This window comes from Pristiophorus japonicus, chromosome 21 (genome assembly GCF_044704955.1).
Source record: "Pristiophorus japonicus isolate sPriJap1 chromosome 21, sPriJap1.hap1, whole genome shotgun sequence".
In the NCBI taxonomy this organism is placed as follows: domain Eukaryota; kingdom Metazoa; phylum Chordata; class Chondrichthyes; family Pristiophoridae; genus Pristiophorus; species Pristiophorus japonicus.
The window spans coordinates 9644338-9665163 of NC_091997.1; the positions used below are offsets into that span (position 1 = coordinate 9644338).

General features: G+C 51.5%; 1 protein-coding gene across 1 annotated transcript in view; it reads left to right on the plus strand.

The window, feature by feature from the left end:
- Positions 1-16341: 16341 nt before the first annotated feature.
- The window catches only part of dhx8 (DEAH (Asp-Glu-Ala-His) box polypeptide 8), a 65225-nt gene continuing 60740 nt past the window's right edge, over positions 16342-20826 (plus strand). The window contains exon 1 of the mRNA XM_070864388.1: positions 16342-16565. Within this exon, the coding sequence (XP_070720489.1) occupies positions 16457-16565 (109 nt within the window). The 5' untranslated portion in view covers positions 16342-16456. The remainder of the gene's footprint in view (positions 16566-20826) is intronic.

The following is a 20826-nucleotide window of genomic DNA, read 5'->3' on the forward strand; positions in this document are numbered from 1 at the left end:
TTTAAAATACTGGCACCTGCCAATTAAAAGTCAAGTGTGTGTCCCCTTTTTAATGGAGCACAACCAATAAAAACTGTAAATTAACAAAATGTAACTAAAACTTAACCAATCAAATTAAAATGTGGTTTCCAGTGGCGATAAGGCACTCCAGTCCCTCTGGTGCCCACTGGTCATGGAAGGCCTCAAGCATGCCAATGGACAATGCGTGCTCCATCTCCAGGGACACCCGGGCGCGAATGTAGCCGCGGAAGAGAGGCAGGCAGTCGACGGGATTACCCCACCTTGGTCAGGGTAATCCCAGCTGAACCTGACCCTGTCCTCACCTGAAGTTCGCACACTTTTACAGCAGGGGTCACTAGGCAGCGATCAGGAGTGGGCACCCTGGCTAATCTATCCCTGCCTCGCCCAGGGGCACTGACGCCAATGATGGCACCATTAAAGCTAAGCAGACACGCGGTGGAGAGCCAAATCTGAGATCCTCTGATCCTGAGGGCTTGGCACCGCGCTGAGCGAAGCTGTAATTCACTGAGCCAGCAAAAAAAACCTTAAAAACAAGTTTATTGAAGCTGTGCCTTTAAAACAATACTCGGGCACTTCGAGCAGTGTCGGGGTACTGAAGTTGCATGTTCAGCCATGAACTCATTGAATGGCGGTGCAGGCTCGAAGGGCCGAATGGCCTACTCCTGCACCTATTTTCTATGTTTCTATGACACGACAGCAGAATGCAATATTAATCCTGCTTCACTGGTTGTCAAGGTTATCGGATTTGTGAGATGAATTCTAACTGGGGTATGTTGCTGACCAAAGCTACAGTTGTAGCATTGCCACGGATCAGAAACGGTTGCTGGCTGCGACGTGATCAGCAGACTCAAAGCATCCCTCAGCAACAGCAATAATTTGCATTTAGAACATAGCAAATAGGTGCAGGAGTAGGCCATTCGGCCCTTCGAGCCTGCACCACCATTCAATCAGATCATGGCTGATCATTCACCTCAGTACCCCTTTCCTGCTTTCCCTCCCTACCCCTTGATCCCTTTAGCCATCAGGGCCATATCTAACTCCCTCGTGAATATATCTAACAAACTTCTTTAATGCTTCTTTAATGTAATAAAACATCCCATGGCGCTTCACCGGACTGGTTCCCGGGATGGCGGGACTGACCTATCAAGAAAGACTGGATCAACTGGGCTTGTATTCACTGGAGTTCAGAAGAATGAGAGGGGGCCTCATAGAAACGTTTAAAATTCTGATGGGTTCAGACAGGTTAGATGCAGGAAGAATGTTCCCAATGTTGGGGAAGCCCAGAACCAGGGGTCACAGTCCAAGGATAAAGGGTAAGCCATTTAGGACCAAGATGAGGAGAAACCTCTTCACCCAGAGAGTGGTGAACCTGTGGAATTCTCTACCACAGAAAGTTGTTGAGGCCAATTCACTAAATATATTCAAAAAGGAGTTAGATGAAGTCCTTACTACTATGGGGATCAAGGGGTATGGCGAGAAAGCAGGAATGGGGTACTGAAGTTGCATGTTCAGCCATGAACTCATTGAATGGCGGTGCAGGCTAGAAGGGCCGAATGGCCTACTCCTGCACCTATTTTCTATGTTTCTATGCTTCTATGTTTCACAGGAGCATTATCAGACAAAATTTGACACCAAGCCACATAAAGAGATATTCGGAAAGGTGAGCCAAAACTTAGTCAAAGAAATAGATTTTAAGGAGTGTCTTAAAAGAGAAGAGAGAGGTAGAGATCGCAAAAGGTTTAAGGGGGGTATTCCAGACCACAACCCCCGAGATGTCTGCGCTCCTCTAATTCTGCCCTCTTGAGCATCCCTGATTATAATCGCTCAACCATCGTTGGCCATGCCTTCTGTTGCCTAGACCCCAAGCCTACATCTCTCCACATCTCTACCTCTCTTTCCTCCTCATTTAAACCTAACTCTTCCTCCAAGCTTTTGGTCACCTGCATTAATTTCTACTTATGCGGCTCGGTGTCAAATTTTGCGGCTGGATTTTCGGTTTTGCCGTTTTCGGGCCGAAAACAGAGGCAGGGCGGGAAAGTTACCGCTCGGGGAACGTCTGCAATCTGGGGAGAAATTTTTGCCGTCTGGGCCCTGCACCAAGGGAGACGTTATACAACTTTCGCGCGCATAAATGGGAACCTTGCCAACTAACGTGGGGGGCTGGGAGCGCGCCGAGAGCGGCCTTGGGAAGGGAAAAAACACACACAAAAAAAAATCACAGAAACATTCCAAAAACCTTGCCCACACTACCATAATACAAATCGCTACAAAAAAAAAAATAAAGGAATAAACGCGGGAAAGTAGCCTTTATTCAGTTTATCCACCTCACCATCCTGGGCGGTCATCGCGGGGCGCGCTTCAGGACGTATGGGTCGGGTGCAAGTCCAAACTATTGTTGGTCACAATGAGGGGCGTTGCACACCCAGCGTAGCTCTTCCCGCCGGCGCGCCGCAAAACCTGACTAGAGGATCGCGACCCGACTCAGAAGACCTCGCCGCTCCATTTCTCGCCGCTCCGGGGCGAAACCCGGATTGCAAAGGACCCGAAAATCCAGCCCTCATGTGTATCTCATAATACTCCTGTGAAGCACCTTGGGACGGTTCACTATGGTAACGGCGCTATATAAATACAAGTTGTTGTTGTTGTTGTAGAGCTTAGGTAGCTGATTGAACAGCCGCCAATGGTGGGGTGATGGAAATCAGGGGTGCACAAGAGGCCAGAATTGGAGTAATGCAGCGATTTCGGAGGGTTAAGGGCTGGATGAGGTTACAGAGACAGGGAAGGACTAGGCCATGGAGGCAGTTGAAAACAAGCATGACAATTTTAAATTCTGACTGATCTTGGTCTAACCAGCATCAAGGTGCAGACACGACAGAATTGTGAGCGTGTTAGGAGAGCATAAGCAGGAGTGTCAGCTCACTCGTAACATTGAAAAGATTCTGTGCAAAGTTTTACAAGTCCCCAAGCAGGCTTAAAAGTAGGCGTTACACCAGGCTGGAGTTATACTGCAGGCGGTGCAAACTCAAGCTGTGTGAGATGGTTTCCTGCATGAAAGCACCAGGTTTTATTGCTCGTGACGTGATGCCTGAGGTATAGTGCCAGTTTTCAGGGCAATCCATATCCGCTTGGCATCAGCTCAGAAACAGCAGATAAATGCATTCTTATATTATTCACCAGTACAAATTCTCCTTGAGCACACACGACGTTTCAAATTTGTCGGGAGAGACACAGCGACTTATAATTGGTGTTGAGTTGCACAAAAATGCAGATTAATAATAGATATTTAAAAGTGTTTCGATTAAGAGTTGAACGCGAAGAGGCCAAGCGCAGGCAGCGGAAGGAGCGCGCGGCAAACCGACCCCTTCCCTCGACGAATGTCTGTCCCACCTGTGACAGGGTCCGTGGCTCTCGTATCGGACTGTTCAGCCACCAAAGGACTCACTTTGGGAGTTGGAAGCAAGTCTTCCTCGATTCCGAGGGACTGCCTATGAATGAATGAGTTGCACAGGATTTTGAGAGAATGCTTCAGTCCATTATGTGCAGTGATATAGGCCTTTATTAAACTTGAATTTGCATTTGCATTTGCCCTTTAGTTTGATACTGGTTCTGCATTCGTTTTACCATGAAGTGAAAAGCATGCTGAAACACATGGCAGTTGCAGGATTGTATAATGAATGTAGCATTTGGACAGGGAAGACTTGCTGATGGTTTGTCTCCTTTAATTACCTGTGTAATATTTGCATTTGATTTCATTCTATTTGTTTTACATTTTCCATCAGTAACACAGGGCAGTCAGTTACATGCGCCCACCGCTCCCCCCCCGCCCTCCTACCCCACCCCCCACCTCCAACCGCCTCCCCCCCTTCACCCCCCACCGCCACACAGCCTGTCCCATCAAAAGAACAGATGCAGAGTGTAAAGGTCACAGGGCCAGCTGCCTGAGCCTGTGCCTGCAAATAGCACTTTGGCCGCAGACAGACTAATACCAAAATGAATGCCTAATTTACGTGTCAATACCGATAAATTATTCAATGAGGTGGGCAACCTGTCTGGCCTAATCTGCTAATGCACCATGTACACAGAGGAAAGTCAGATTTTAAAATGGTCTGATTCATGTAACAATGCTCTCAGTAATGCAATCATAACATGCTCAAATCCTCTCCATTGGGCTAGGTATTGATTTCCATCCAGCTCTGTACGATGTGGGGATTTTATTTGTGAGGATCTCTGCTGGTGGAGTTGACCACAAGGCTGGGTAACTAGAGAGTGGTGTCCTGTGTATTTACAGTCTAACCTGAATTAACAAGGGGCCTACATTAAATCACTTTCTTCAGTTGGCATCTGACAAAATAGCCAACACAAATCCAATGGTAACCATTTAAATAGGATCCCACTGATTTGATCTGCACTACATGGTAATGAAGAATCCCAAAAGACCTGTATATTACATAGGATTACATCGGATATATGGCCATTTGGCCCAACCAGTCCATGCCAGCGTTTATACTCCAATCGAGCCTCCTCCTGTCTTTCCTCATCTAACTCTATCAGCGTAACCCTCTATTCCCTTTGTCATGTATCTTACATTATTATATATAACTGTATCCTAACATGCTATACATGACTGTAATAAGATATGACCTGTAACCACCAGCATACCTTACCACCAGGGGTGCACTTGCAAGAGACAGGTATATAAGGACAGGTCTCAGGCAAGTGCAGCATTCCAGAGCTGTGAAATAAAGGTGCAGGTCCAGAGTGACCTTGACTTCACTACATGCCTCGTGTGAATCTGTACTGAGGGGACAGGACTTTACAGTGGCGACGAGTTACGGGATTACAGAATCCACAGAATGGCGAACAACGGATCAGATGAAAAGTACAATGCGGGAGACAATTGGGAGGACTTTATAGAAAGGCTCCAGCAAAGCTTTGTAACCAAAGACTAGTTAGGCAACGATAAGGCAGACAAGAGAAGAGCCCATCTCTTGACCAGCTGTGGCTCGAAAACATACGCTTTAATGAAGGATCTGTTGGCACCCGAGAAACCAGCAAGCAAGTCATTTGAAGAATTGAGCACACTGGTAAGAGACCACCTGAAGCCAGCGAGCAGCCTACACATGGCCAGACACAGGTTCTACAACTACAGACGCTGTGTGGGCCAGAGCATACCCGACTTTGTGGCGGAACTTCGGAGGTTGGCTAATTTATGTGAGTTCTCCGATGAACTGAGGAGAGAAATGCTGAGAGACTTTTTCATTGAAGGAATAGGCCACGCAGGCATATTCCGAAAGCTCATAGAGACCAAGAACCTGACTTTAGAGGCAGCAGCACAGGCTGCACAGACATTCTTGGTAGGGGAAGAAGAAACGAGGTTGATTTACAATGCAGGTACGACAACTAATGAAATATCGGAAGAAGAAGTTCACAGCACTAAACAAGCTGCTACCCCCACACACAGACAAAACCGTGAGAACAGGCTCTCGACAGCAGGCAGAAGCCATCAAGGGCCACAGGAATGGCCGTTCACACCTCATCAACCCAAAATGCGAGCAATCAACTACAAACTGAGAGAAACTCAAGAGAGATCAGCCAGATGCAGCTCATTCTTTGGGAACACTTTAAACAATAGAACAATAGTGCTGGAGGTGTGGGGGTGGGCACTCGTCAAGGGGATGTCGATTTCAGCAGGCTGTTTGCAGAAATTGTGAATATACAGGGCATTTGGCCCGCATGTGCAAATAAATGGCAGCTCGGCTGGTATACGAATCGGATGGGTCGGAAAGCGGACCAGAAGATGGTGGGGACAGTACCCGGGACACCGATGTACAGCGGGTCAACACGATCGATAGCCGCTGCTCCTACAACAGGACACCTCCTATAATGATGAGGGTCCGACTCAACGGGATATCTGTCAACATGGAGCTGGATACAGGAGCGAGTCAGTCTCTCATGAGCGTTCAACAATTTGAACAACTGTGGCCGCATAAAAGAGACAGACCAAAACTCACAATGGTCGACACCACACTAAGGACCTATACCAAAGAAATCGTACCAGTCCTCGGCAGCGCCATGCTCTCTGTCACACACAAAGGGACAGTGAACCGACTTCCCCTGTGGATTGTCCCCGGAGACCCCCCAGCACTGCTGGGGAGAAGCTGGCTGGCAAAACTAAACTGGAAATGAGATGATGTCCATGCCATGTCATTAGAGGAACGGACCTCCTGCTCAACAGTTATAAAGCGATTTGAACATCTCTTTCAGCCAGGTATGGGCACTTTCAAAGCGGCCAAAGTCAAAATCTACATCATTCAGGATGCTAGGCTGGTCCATCACAAGGCCAGAGTTGTACCCTATGTGATGAGGGAAAAGATTGAACACGAACTAGACAGGCTTCTGCGGGAAGGCATTATATCACCTGTGGAATTTAGCGACTGGGCAAGTCCAATCGTCCCAGTCATGAAGCCTGATGGATCTGTACGAATCTGTGGGGACTACAAATCTACCATAAACAGAGTCTCCCTACAGGACCACTACCCGCTGCCCAGAGCAGAGGACTTATTTGCCACATTGGCTGGAGGTAAACTTTTCTCAAAATTAGACCTCACATCTGCATATATGATGCAAGAATTGACCGAGGAATCCAAGCTACTCACCACCATCAACACACATCGAGGTCTTTCATGTACAATCGATGCCCATTCGGCATCAGGTCGGCAGCTGCCATATTCCAGCGCAACATGGAGAGTCTGCTCAAGTCCATCACGGGGACGGTTTTATTTCAAGACGACATACTTATCACCGGCAGGGACACCGACTCCCATCTCCGTAATTTGGAGGAAGTACTAAAGCAGTTGGATCGGGTAGGCCGACGAGTCAAGAAATCTAAGTGCCTGTTTCTCGCACCCGAGGTTGAATTTTTGGGCAGAAGGATTGCCGCTGATGGAATCCGCCCAACAGAGTCCAAAACAGAAGCAATTCATCTGGCACCCAGGCCCCGGAATGTCTCAGAACTGCGCGCCTTTCTCGGGCTACTCAATTACTTTGGGAACTTTATGCAGAACTTAAGCACGCTGCTGGAGCCTCTCCATGTGCTACTCAGGAAGGGGTGCGATTGGTTTTGGAGGTTGCCCAGGAACGCGCCTTCAATAAGGCACGCAACCTTCTGTGTTCCAACAGTGTTTTGACTTTCTTTGACCCAGGTAAAAAGCTAGTTCTCACAAGCGATGCGTGAGCATATGGGGTCGGGTGAGTTTTGCAACATGTCAATAGTGCGGGCAAATTACAACCCATAGCTTATGCCTCCAGGTCCCTTTCGCGGACGGAGCGCGGGTACGGAATGGTAGAGAAGGAGGCGCTCGCGTGCGTATACGGTGTCAAAAAGATGCACCAATACCTTTTCGGGGCCAAGTTCACGTTAGAAACCAACCACAAGCTCCTCACGTCCCTCCTATCCGAGAGCAAGGCAATAAACACCAATGCCTCGGCGCGAATTCAACGGTGGGCACTCATGCTGGCGTCCTACGACTATACCATAAGGCACAGACCAGGCACAGACAACTGTGCCGACGCGCTCAGCAGGCTACCCCTGGTGACCACGGAAGGGTCTGACGAACAGGACTGTGAGATAGTCATGGCAATCAATGCCTTTGAGTCCACAGGTTCGCCCATGATGGCTCGCCAAATCAGAGCCTGGACGGCCAGCGACCCCATGTTATCCTTAGTAAAAAGATGTGTCCTAGCCGGTGACTGGGCAGAGGCTCGCGAAGCCTGCCCCGAGGAATTAAAACCCTTTCACAGGCGCATGCATGAGCTATCACTACAAGCAAACTACCTGATGTGGGGCAGCCAAGTAGTCATGCCTCTGCGAGGCAGAGAGGCATTTGTCCGGGAGCTCCACCGCGAGCACCCGGGGATCATTCTCATGAAGGCCATAGCCAGATCCCACGTCTGGTGGCCTGGTATTGACGCAGACTTGGAGCTCTGCGTCCGAAGGTGCACCATTTGTGCCCAACTCAGCAATGCCCCCAGGGAGGCTCCCCTGAGCCCCTGGCCCTGGCCTACCAAACCGTGGTCACAGGTGCACGTAGACTATGCAGGCCCATTCATGGGCAAAATGTTCCTCGTAGTTGTAGATGCATTTTCAAAGTGGATCGAATGCACCATTTTAAACTCGAGCACAACCTCCACCACTGTGGAGAGCCTCACAACCATGTTTGCAATGCTCGGAATCCCTGACATATTGGTCAGTGACAATGGTCCATGCTTCACCAGCGCAGAATTCCAAGACTTTATAATTGACCACAGCATAAATCACGTCAAGACGGCACCGTTCAAGCCGGCCTCCAACGGCCAGGCGGAGAGAGCAGTGCAAATCATTAAACAAGGCATGCTTAAAATCCAAGGTCCCACGCTGCAGGGTTGCCTGTCGCGACTGCTGCTGGCATACAGATCTCATCCGCACTCACTGACTGGGATCTCCCCCGCGCAACTGTTGATGAAAAGAAATTTAAAAACAAGGCTCTCATTAATCCTCCCAGACATGCACGAAATCGTTGAGGCAAAGCGCAGTAAGCTGACTGAGTACCATGACAGAAATTCGAGGGGGAGATGGAATGAGATAGGGGACAAAGTGTTTGTACTAAACTATGGCAGGGGTCCCAAATGGCTTGCAGGGACAGTAATGGGCAAGGAAGGAAACAGGCTACTGGTAGTACAAATGGACAATGGCAAAACCTTCCGGAGGCATGTAGACCAAGTCAAAAGCAGATTTACCAACAACACTGCGGAACCAGAGGCAGACTACAATGTGGAACTCACACCACACCTGGTGGACAGACAGAGGGAACAACCTGAGGAAAGGGCAATCCCAACAGACAGCCCAGGCGAGTCAACAACAATCACACCAATCGAAACAGACAGCCCAGGCGAGATACCAGCAACCACACCCAAAGAAAAACAGACACCAAGGCAAACAACTGAACCACAACTCAGACGCTCCACGCGAGAGCGTAGACCACCTGAGAGACTGAACCTATAAAGATAATAAGACCTTGGGGGAGGGTGATGTCATGTATCTTACATTATTATATATAACTGTATCCTAACATGCTATACATGACTGTAATAGGATATGACCTGTAACCACCAGCATACCTTACCACCAGGGGTGCACTTGCAAGAGACAGGTATATAAGGACAAGTCTCAGGCAAGTGCAGCATTCCAGAGCTGTGAAATAAAGGTGCAGGTCCAGAGTGACCTTGACTTCACTACATGCCTCGTGTGAATCTGTACTGAGGGGACAGGACTTTACACCCTTCTCCCTCAGATGCTTGTCTAGCCTCCCCTTAAATGCATCTGTACTATTCACTTCAACCACTCTCTGTGGCAGCGAGTTCCTCATTCTCACCACTCTCTGGGTAAAGAAGCTTCTTCTGAATTCCCTATTGGATTTCTTGATGACTATCTTCTTTGATGGCCTCTAGTTATGCTCTTCCCCACAAGTGGAAACACTCTCTCTGTATTCACTCTATCAAAACCTTTCATAATTTTAAAGACCTCTATTAAGTCACCCGTCAGCCTTCTTTTTTCAAGAGAAAAGAGACCCAGCCTGTCTCTAACTCCTGCATTTTTATCAGGGGAAAGGAAGCACCTCTGGGAAACTAGATAATGTGGCCACTGCCTAAGATGAGCAGCAAGAGCAATCCAGAGGCCCAAGTCAAGGTGCTGCTGTACTAACTCGGTCCATGTTGACTCCAGTTCAGTCTGGATAGGAAAATACTGGCGGAGCGTGTGTCAACAGTGGGACGTGGCATTGCTCCCATTGCTGGTGCTTCTGTTTCTGAGACCCGCCATTACTTTTCCAGCACCACAATCGTTGGGTGGCATTGGCCTGTAGCTACAGCCGCAACACCAGAAGATACAGGTAGAGTTTGTGCCTTGGGTGCAATCGGTGATTCCAGTGCAAATTGCGCCTGCTTTGAAAAATGCTTCCTCCCCCCACCCCCACCCAAACTCATTTGCATATTGCCCAATGCAAAATCATCCATGAACCAGTGCAATCCAGCAGCATTTTAAATCGTTATTTAAGAAAAAATTTGCTTGAAAACGTATTCCTTGATATATTTAGGAGCGGTAACTTGGTAATCTACTATTCCTCCTTATACGGAGCTACATTTTATTTTAAATGTATTTATTTCTGCCCTTCTTCTAGGTTCATCTGCCTGAACTTGGATGGTGCTAGATTTTTCAACCAGCATTCCCATTTAAGCCCCCTGACTTTCAAAGACTTGCTGCACAAGCAACCCCCTTGAGCCAAAGTCTCACCTATAGTGCGTTCCGGTCTACTCTGAATGGGTGCCTGCATTGTGAGAAGCTTAACAGGAGTCCCAGAGAAAGCAAGAAAGACTTGGATTTATATAGCACCTTTCACAACCACCAGACATCTCAAAGTGCTTTACAGCCAATGAATTACTCTTGTAATTGAGTCACTGTTGTAATGTAGGAAACACAGCAGCCAATTTGCCCACAAGTAAGCTCCCACAAACAGCAATGTGATAATAATCTGTTTTTGTTATGTTGATTGAGGGATAAATATTGGCCAGGAACTGGGGATAACTCCCCTGCACTTCTCTGAAATAGTGTCATGGGATCTTTTACTTCCAACTGAGAGAGCAGACAGGGCCTCAGTTTAACGTCTCATCTAAAAGATGGCACCTCCGACAATGCAGCACTCCCTCAGCACTGCACTGGAATGTCAGCCTAGATTTTGGTGCTCAAGTGTGACTGGAACCCACAACCTTCTGACTGCAAGGCGAGAGTGCTACCCACTGAGCCACAGCTGACACACAATGTCTGCTGGAATTGTATATTACTGGCACCAGGCCTATGAAGGAGACATCACTCCTCTTATTGCTGATCCTTTCATTAACAGCTGGCTGTGGGCAACTTACTTCCTGTTGGGTATTGTAACTGTTTCCCTTTGAGAGCGCAGTTTATCACGTGAGAAGTGGAGGTTGGTATCTTTGTTCAATCCCTGATATTACAATGGTGTTTACATCTAATTGTTGCCAATGTATAAGGGAGTATGTATGAATATTCACGATCATGAAAGTGCGGAAAAGGTATCCATGTCTCAGGAGGCTTCCACACTAGATCTCTGGCATCAGAATCCAATAATTGTCGAGTGCTTGCTAGCTTTTTCAAATGGTTCTGATCAGCAAATAACTGGGCCAGAATTTGACTAGTTAAAGCTCTTCCATAAAATTGCACATTTCGGGACCTATCAAACAACTGTTATACCTGGACCATGATTGCAGCAAGGACTCAACGCAGAACAAGTATAAGTTACTATTTAGATATATAATATATTAAAAGGGCTGTGTGTAAACAACAACAACAACTTGTATTTATATAGCGCCTTTAACGTAGTGAAACGTCCCAAGACGCTTCACAGGAGTATTATGAGATTTTAAAAATTTGACAATTTGGCATAAGTAGAAATTACCGCAGGTGAACAAAAGCTTGGTTAAAGAGGTATGTTTTAAGGAGCGTCTTGAAGGAAGGAAAGCTAGAGAGGTGGAGAGGTTTAGGCAGGGAGTTCCAGATCTTGGGGCCTAGGCAACAGAAGGCACGGCCACCAATGGTTGAGCGATTATAATCAGGGATGCTCAAGAGGGCAGAATTAGAGGAGTGCAGACATCTCGGGGGGTTGTTGGGTTGGAGGAGGTTACAGAGATTGGGAGGGGGCGAGGGCCATGGAGGGATTTGAAAACAAGGATGAGAATTTTGAAATTGATGCGTTGCTTAACCGGAAGCCAATGTAGGTCAGCGAACACAGGGGCAATGGGTGAGCGGGACTTGGTGTCAGTTGGGACATGGGCAGCCGAGTTTTGCACTTACTTGCTGTAACACTTTAGCCATCACAGCTTAACTGTCAAACTTCAGATGTCACAACTTTGCAACGTACCGTGAGCAATGCCACGGGAAATCTGCCAGTATTTTAAACCGATGGGTGTCAGTGCAGCAGCCTAACAGTGTCTAGGGCTCAGCTGGTGTTTTAGTTTACTTACAATGATCTATTCAGTTAATGCTAAGTTCTCTTTGGTCAGGGAGTGGGGTGCTGGGTGTTAACCAACTGAGGTTCTCAGGTTTGGGTTGGCTTAGTTCAAAACCTCCCAATATAGGGCAGGTGCCAAGCAGAAGCCATTCGGGTATTAACCCCATTAACTCTTTGTGCTTGTGACTGGTCTGGCTCTTGACGTCTACCTGTGGTTCTCGTCTCCCCTTCTTCACTCTGGTCAGCCCATTGGATGCACCGCTAGACTCCCTTCATATCCTTTTGGAGGGAATCATAGCATGCAGGGAGGTTCTCTTCATTTCCAATGGGTGGAAGAGATCTCCCCAGGAGGCAAACACAGCCTGTTTGCACATTGCGCAGGAGGGCTCAAGCAGGGATCTCATCAGGAGGACCTGGCTGCAGTGGCACAAACCTTTAAAATGATCTCAGTAGATCACAAAACATTTGTGTTCAGTTTTGGTCTCCTAATCTGAGGAAGGATGTTCTTGCTATTGAGGGAGTGCAGCGAAGGTTCACCAGACTGATTCCAGGGATGGCTGGGCTGTCATATGAGGAGAGACTGGATCAACTGGGCCTTTATTCACTGGAGTTTAGAAGGGTGAGAGAGGATGTCATAGAAACATATAAGATTCTGACGCGACTGGACAGGTTAGATGCGGGAAGAATGTTCCCGATGTTGGGGAAGTCCAGAACCAGGGGACATAGTCTTAGGATAAGGAGTAGGCCATTTAGGACTGAGATGAGGAGAAACTTCTTCACTCAGAGAGTGGTTAACCTGTGGAATTCCCTGCTGCAGAGAGTTGTTGATGACAGTTCATTGGATATATTCAAGAGGGAGTTAGATATGGCCCTTACGGCTAAGGGGATCAAGGAGTATGGAGAGAAAGCAGGAAAGGGGTACTGAAGGAATGATCAGCCATGACCTTATTGAATGGCGGTGAAGGCTCGAAGGGCCTACTCCTGCACCTATTTTCTATGTTTCTATGTCTATGCTTGCTTATCTTTCAGCTTCCAGTTTGACAAAGAATCTACACCCCAAATATTAACCTGCCTTTTCTTTTTACCTGCTGTGTAGTGTATTGTATGCACCTGTGAGTATGCTCATTGGTACGCTCGTGGCCTTCCACGAGAGGTGGGCACCAGAGGAACTGCTGGCAACCACCCCTGGCAACCAAATTTTAATTTGATTTAATTCTCCGTTAAAGTTTTATTTGGAAATTTTTTGTTCTCATGCCCTTGCCAAAAGGGGGCACTTGATTGAATGTTCTACTTTAAAACAGTTCTTGAGCTGTTGCTTTGTGAGTGGCTTAGCCAGTCATGTGATGTTCACAAGACTCAATAAAACCCCAGCCAGTTGGGTCCAGGTCATCCACAATGAGGTATGCAGTTGTGAGCCTGGTAATGTGTAATGTAATTGTTAAACCTTTGTTGATAAACCGACTGGTTCTTAATAGCAATGTGTTGCTATGAATTCTTAAGCAAAGAATCCATGAAGCAAATACATTACATGTAGTGCCAACATGTTCTGTTTTGAGTTCAGATATCCGGTATTCATATTTCTGGCCAAGCCATCCCATGAAAATGTTTTAAATGAAGTTTTAAGACATCAAAAATATGTGCGATAATGAGCACTTTTTCCAATTACTGTCTTTGCAATATTGCATTACTGAGCACTTTGTTTCAGACCACCAAACTCTCAATCAGCCTCTACACAAGTCCATCTGGAATGTTTGGTTATTTATATTTTCAAAATATCCAAATCTAATCCTAAACCCTTCAGAGAAAGGCTTAGTTTTATTTCAGTTTGATTGATTAAATGCTGAAATTTGACTTAACGCAAATTGTGGCTTTGCTTTGATTTCTGCTGCTGCATTTCAGAACCCATAGGCTGCGCATTCATTTCTTGGCATTTCTGGAAAGTGCATTTCAAAAATGCTAATATTTAATTTGATTTTTTTTTTTAAGCCTAGAAATACTGAAACCAGAATCTGCTAGAAATTCATGCCATGTCTGTCAGTGTCTGAAAAGAGAACATGTAGGCTAATGTCATGGGTGAAGACACTCCATCAGATGAAATTTGATATAGTGCAACTGCAACAGTGATGTGCAGGAAAAAATCAACACACTCTTAAAGAAACATGGGACATAATGCATCAACTAATAACTGCCGAGTTTCACTTATTTCAGGTGAGACTTCAATGCATTTTTGTGAATAATTCATTTCATCTTTTTCTATTCTTCTCAGTGTAATAAAAGTTGAAAGGAAAGGTCTGACAAAGGGACATCACCTTTCATGTTTTTTCAGGTGCTGATGAACCTGCGCGTATTTCAGTATTTTCTGACTTTTCTATTTTAGATTTCTCGCATTTGTAGTTTCCACTTCTCTGTGTAACTTCAATTGTTTTGTGCAGCTGTCCAATCACCTCACCGTGGCCTATCCCAGGGTATAGCAGTCAGCTGTGGCTCAGTGGGCAGCACTCTCGCCTCTTAGTCAGACTCCAGGGACTTGGAGCACAAAAATCCAGGCTGACACTCCAGTGCCGTGCTGAGGGAATGCTGCACTGTCGGAAGTGGCGTCTTTCGGATGAGACGTTAAGCCGAAGCCTCTCAGTCCTGGGGTGAACGTAAAGAATCCCGAGGGCACTATTTCGAAGAAGAGCAGAGGAGTTATCCCTGATGTTCTGGCCAATATTTATGCCTGGATCAACATAACAAAAACAGATTATCTGGTCATTATGGCATTGCTGTTTGTGGGAACAAATTGGCTGCCGCGTTTCCTACATTATAATAATGATTACACTTCAAAAAATACTTCATTGTGTGTAAAGCGCTTTGGGACATCCGGTGGTCACGAAAGCTGCTATATAAATACAAATCTTTCTTTACCTAGCCACTGACTCCATCCCTCTCCCCAAATTCTGTCCGAGGCTGAACCACACTGTTCACAACCATGGTGTCATCGTTGACTCTGAAATTAGTTTTCGATCACATATCCGCAGCATAACTAAGACCGCTTATTTCCACTTCTGTAACATGGCCTGTCTCCGCCCTTGCCTCAGCTCATCCGCTGCTGAAGCCCTCATCCATGCATTTGTTACTTCTAGACTTGACTATTCCAATGCACTCCTGGCTGGCCTCCCACATTCTACGCTACGTAAACTTGAGCTGATCCAACACTCGGCTGCCCCGTGTCCTAACTCGCACCGAGTTCCGCTCACCCATCACCTCTGTGCTCGCTGACCTACATTGGCTCCCGGTTAAGTGATGCCTCGATTTCAAAATTTTTATCCTTGTTTTCAAATCCCTCCATGGCCTCGCCCCTCCCTATCTCTGTAATCTCTTTCAACCCCACAACCCCCCGAGATGTCTGCGCTCCTCTAATTCTGCCCTCTTGAGCATCCCTGATTATAATCCCTCAACCATTGGTGGCCGTGCCTTCTGTTGCCTGGACCCCAAGCTCTGGAATTCCCTGCCTAAACCTCTCCGCCTCTCTTTCCTCCTTTAAAACGCTCCTGAAAACTTACCTCTTTGACCAATCTTTTGGTCACCTGCGCTAATTTCTCCTGATGTGTCTCGGTGTCAAATTTGTTGTCTCATAATATTCCTGTGAAGCGTTCTCTCAGAGGGCAGTAAATCTGTGGAATTCTCTGCCCCAGCGAGCTGTGGAGGCTGGGATATTTCATATATTTAAGGCGGAGATAGAAAGATTTTTGATTGGATCAGCCATGATTGTATTAACTGGTGGAGCAGGCTCGAGGGGTCGTATGGCCCAATCCTGCTCCTATCTTATGTTCTTATAAAGGGTTCTGGGGAGCGGGCAGGGAAGTGGAGCTGAGCCCATGATCAGATCAGCCCTGATCTTATTGAGTGGGGGAGCAGGCTCGAGGGGCCAAACGGCCTGCTCCTATTTCTTATGTTCTTATGTTTCACTACAATGACAACTTGTATTCATATGGCGCCTTTAACGTAGTGAAATGTCCCACAGGAGTATTATGAGATAAAACAATGTGACACAGTCAAAGGCACTATATAAATCCAAGCTGATGATGTTTAATTGGGTCCAGTATGACTTGGGGTGCCACCATCACGTGTCCTTGACTTGCTGCTCCTCCAGCGCTGGTACATGGCGCCCCCTTGTGGTGAAGCGGCGGGACTTTCCGCTCGGGAGTTTCCGGAAACGGCCGAAAGCGGTCGGCCCGACCCGACTCGACTCACGTCAAAAAGGTGAAAGGTGAAGATCGTGCGTCAAGATGGCGGCTGCGCTGGGCGCTCGGGCGAAGAGTGTTTTGTTTTGATTACTTTGCCGAAAATAACAACAATAAGAACAGCTGGCGCCACAGGCCCGGGAGCTGGGGATGGCGGAGGTGGCGCTGGACGAGTTGAGCAAACTCGAGTACCTGTCCCTGGTGTCCAAGGTCTGCACAGAGCTGGACAACCACCTGGGCATCAACGACAAGGACCTGGGTAAGAAATCCGGCCTCTCAGGCCGCCCCTTCACCCTCTGGCTCCGTGTGCAGGCTCCCCTCCCCCTCCTACACCCCTACCCCCTCCTACCCCCTCCTACACCCCTCCCCCTCCTACCCCCTCCCACACCCCTCCCCCTCCTACCCCCTCCCCCCTCCTCCCTCCTACCCCCCTCCCCCCTCCTCCCTCCTACCCCCCTCCCCCCCTCCTCCCCTCCCCCTCCTACCCCCTCCCCCCCCTCCCTCTCCCCCCCCTCCCTCTCCCCCCCCTCCCTCTCCCCCCCCTCCCTCTCCCCCCTCCCTCTCCCCCCTCCCCCCCCTCCCTCTCTCTCCCCCCTCCCCCTCCTACACCCCTCCCCCTCCTACACCCCTCCCCCTCCTACACCCCTCCCCCTCCTACCCCCCTCCCCCCCTCCTACCCCCTCCTCCCCCTCCTACACCCCTACCCCCTCCTACCCCCCCTCCTCCCCCTCCTTCCCCTCCTTCCTCCCCCCTCCCTCCCCCCTCCCCCCCTCCCTCTCCCCCCTCCCTCTCCCCCCTCTCCCCCCTCCCTCTCCCCCCTCCCTCTCCCCCTCCCCCTCCTACCCCCCTCCCTCTCCCCCCTCCCCCTACCCCCTTCCCCCCCCTCCCCCTCCCCCTCCCCCTCCCCCCCTCCCCCTACCCCCCTCCCCTCCCCCTACCCCCCTCCCCTCCCCCTCCCCCCTCCCCCCTCTCCTCCCCCACCCCCCTCCCCTACCCCCCTCCCCTACCCCCCTCCCTCCCCTACCCCCTCCCTCCCCTACCCCCCTCCCTCCCCTACCCCCCTACCCCCCTCCCTCCCCTACCCCCCTCCCTCCCCTACCCCCCTCCCTCCCCTACCCCCCTCCCTCCCCTACCCCCCTCCCTCCCCTACCCCCCTCCCTCCCCTACCCCCCCCTCCCTAGCCCCCTCCCTCCCCTACCCCCCTCCCTCCCTACCCCCCTCCCTCCCCTACCCCCTCCCTCCCCTACCCCCTCCCTCCCCTACCCCCCTCCCTCCCCTACCCCCCTCCCTCCCCTACCCCCCTCCCTCCCCTACCCCCCTCCCTCCCCTACCCCCCTCCCTCCCCTACCCCCCTCCCTCCCCTACCCCCCTCCCTCCCCTACCCCCCTCAACCCCCTCCCTCCCCTACCCCCCTCCCCTACCCCCTCCCCTACCCCCCTCCCCTCCCCCCCTCCCCTCCCCCCCTCCCCTCCCCCCCTCCCCTCCCCCTACCCCCCTCCCCCTACCCCCCTCCCCTCCCCTCCCCCTACCCCCCTCCCCTCCACCCCCCTCCCCCCTCCCCTCCACCCCCCTCCCCTCCACCCCCCTCCCCCCTCCCCTCCACCCCCTCCCCCCCCCCTCCCCCTACCCCCCTCCCCTCCCCCTACCCCCCTCCCCTCCCCCTACCCCCCTCCCCTCCCCTACCCCCCTCCCCTCCCCCTACCCCCTCCCCTCCCCCTACCCCCCTCCCCTCCCCCTACCCCCCTCCCCTCCCCCTACCCCCTCCCCTCCCCTACCCCCCTCCCCTCCCCCTACCCCCCTCCCCCCTCCCCTACCCCCCTCCCCCTACCCCCCTCCCCCTACCCCCCTCCCCCTACCCCCCTCCCCCTACCCCCCTCCCCCTACCCCCCTCCCCCTACCCCCCCTCCCCCTACCCCCCTCCCCCTACCCCCCTCCCCTCCTACCCCCTCCCCCTCCCCTCCCACCCCCTCCCCCTCCCCTCCCACCCCCTCCCCCTCCCCTCCCACCCCCCCCCTCCCCTCCCACCCCCCCCCCTCCCCTCCCACCCCCTCCCCTCCCCTCCCACCCCCTCCCCTCCCCTCCCACCCCCTCCCCTCCCCTCCCACCCCTCCCCTCCCCTCCCACCCCCTCCCCTCCCCTCCCACCCCCTCCCCTCCCCTCCCACCCCCTCCCCTCCCCTCCCACCCCCTCCCCTCCCCTCCCACCCCCTCCCCTCCCCTCCCACCCCCTCCCCTCCCCTCCCCTCCCCTCCCCTCCCCTCCCCTCCCCTCCCCTCCCCTCCCCTCCCACCCCCTCCCCTCCCCTCCCACCCCCTCCCCTCCCCTCCCACCCCCTCCCCTCCCCTCCCACCCCCTCCCCTCCCCTCCCACCCCCTCCCACCCCCTCCCACCCCCTCCCACCCCCTCCCCTCCCCTCCCACCCCCTCCCACCCCCTCCCCTCCCCTCCCACCCCCTCCCCTCCCCTCCCCTCCCCTCCCCTCCCCTCCCCTCCCCTCCCTCCCCTCCCCTCCACCCCCTCCCACCCCCTCCCACCCCCTCCCACCCCCTCCCACCCCCTCCCCTCCCCTCCCACCCCCTCCCCTCCCCTCCCACCCCCTCCCCTCCCCTCCCACCCCCTCCCCTCCCCTCCCCTCCCCTCCCCTCCCCTCCCACCCCCTCCCCTCCCACCCCACCCCCTCCCACCCCACCCCACCCCCTCCCACCCCCACCCCCTCCCTCCCACCCCCTCCCCCTCCCTCCCACCCCCTCCCCCTCCCTCCCACACCCTCCCCCTCCCTCCCACACCCTCCCCCTCCCTCCCACACCCTCCCCCTCCCTCCCACACCCTCCCCCTCCCTCCCACACCCTCCCCCTCCCTCCCACACCCTCCCCCTCCCTCCCACACCCTCCCCCTCCCTCCCACACCCTCCCCCTCCCTCCCACACCCTCCCCCTCCCTCCCACACCCTCCCCCTCCCTCCCACACCCTCCCCCTCCCTCCCACACCCTCCCCCTCCCTCCCACACCCTCCCCCTCCCTCCCACACCCTCCCCCTCCCTCCCACACCCTCCCCCTCCCTCCCACACCCTCCCCCTCCCTCCCACACCCTCCCCCTCCCTCCCACACCCTCCCCCTCCCTCCTACACCCTCCCCCTCCCTCCTACACCCTCCCCCTCCCTCCTACACCCTCCCCCTCCCTCCTACACCCTCCCCCTCCCTCCTACACCCTCCCCCTCCCTCCTACACCCCTCCCCCTCCCTCCTACACCCCCTCCCCCCTCCTACACCCCTCACCCCCTCCCTCTACCCCTCCTACTCCCGGCATCAGTGGCCAGAGGCTTAGAAAGAAAGACTTGCATTTATATAGCGCCCTTCCAACGACCACCGGACGTCCACTGAGCACTTCACAGCCAATGAAGTACTGGTTGGGCTGTAGTCACTGTTGTTAGGTAATGAAACACGGGCGGCTACTCTGCGCACCGCAAGCTCCCACAAACAATGTGAAAATGACCAGATCATCTGTTTTTAATGCTGTTGATTGAGTGATAAATATTGGCCAGGACACTGAGGAGAACTCCCCTGCTCTTCTTCGAAATTGTGCCGTGGGATCTTTTTGGGTCGGGTTTAATGTCTCCTCCGAAAGACGGCACCTCTGACTGTGCAACACTCCCTCAGTACTGCATTGGTGTGTCAGCCTACATTTATACGCTCAGTCTCTGGAGCGGGACTTGAACCCACAAATGTCTGATTCGGAGGCAAAAAGTGTTTCCAACTGAGCCACGGCTGACATATTTGGGTGCACATTAACATTAAAGTGGCAATATAACCGCAGTATCGGCCTTGATCTGACTGCAGACCACATTTACATCAAGTGGAAGACGGGTTCTCAATCCGCTTGCACTTGGCACTCTGGAGTATAGCTCCAGTGCTGGGTTTAAAAATGTTCAGGTGATCTGTTGGGCCACTTTATTCACTTATTCAGAGCCTTTTTAATATTATGGGCAAGTGCTTGTTTCTACTTTCACCACCTCTCCCTCCCCAGTGGTACTCCCAGCCTGCAATCGCTTCTGATCCCGCCCTCGGTGTTTCGCCAGCTGCCACCTGCCCGGAGCCAGGCAGCCTGTCAATCTGGCTGTCTGTGGGTGGGAATCAGTGGCTTTCCATGCAATTCATGCCCTGCCGTTACATTCGGCAGGGCCTGCGGGAAACCAGTTTTCTTGGGTTTGCTGGCCGTGTTGGAGACCCCCTCTTTCCCCCTCCCCCTCAGCTCCCAACCCATCTTCCCCATTAAAATTCAGACCAATGTTTCAGGTCGAGATTTTGAGTTTGAGATTTAATAGTTTATAAACAAGTACAGAGCCAGGAAAAAAAGGGGAAGGAAAAAGCAAAAGGGAATGTCTGTGACAAGGTGGAGGGGAGGATTGATTCTATTAAAAAAGGGACGATAGTGCAAGGCAAATGGGGGTTTTATTTGGGACTAGTTAAGAAACAAAAGATGTGTCTAAAGGAGCTGTAAATAGCAATAGCAGAGCCATTACCAGAA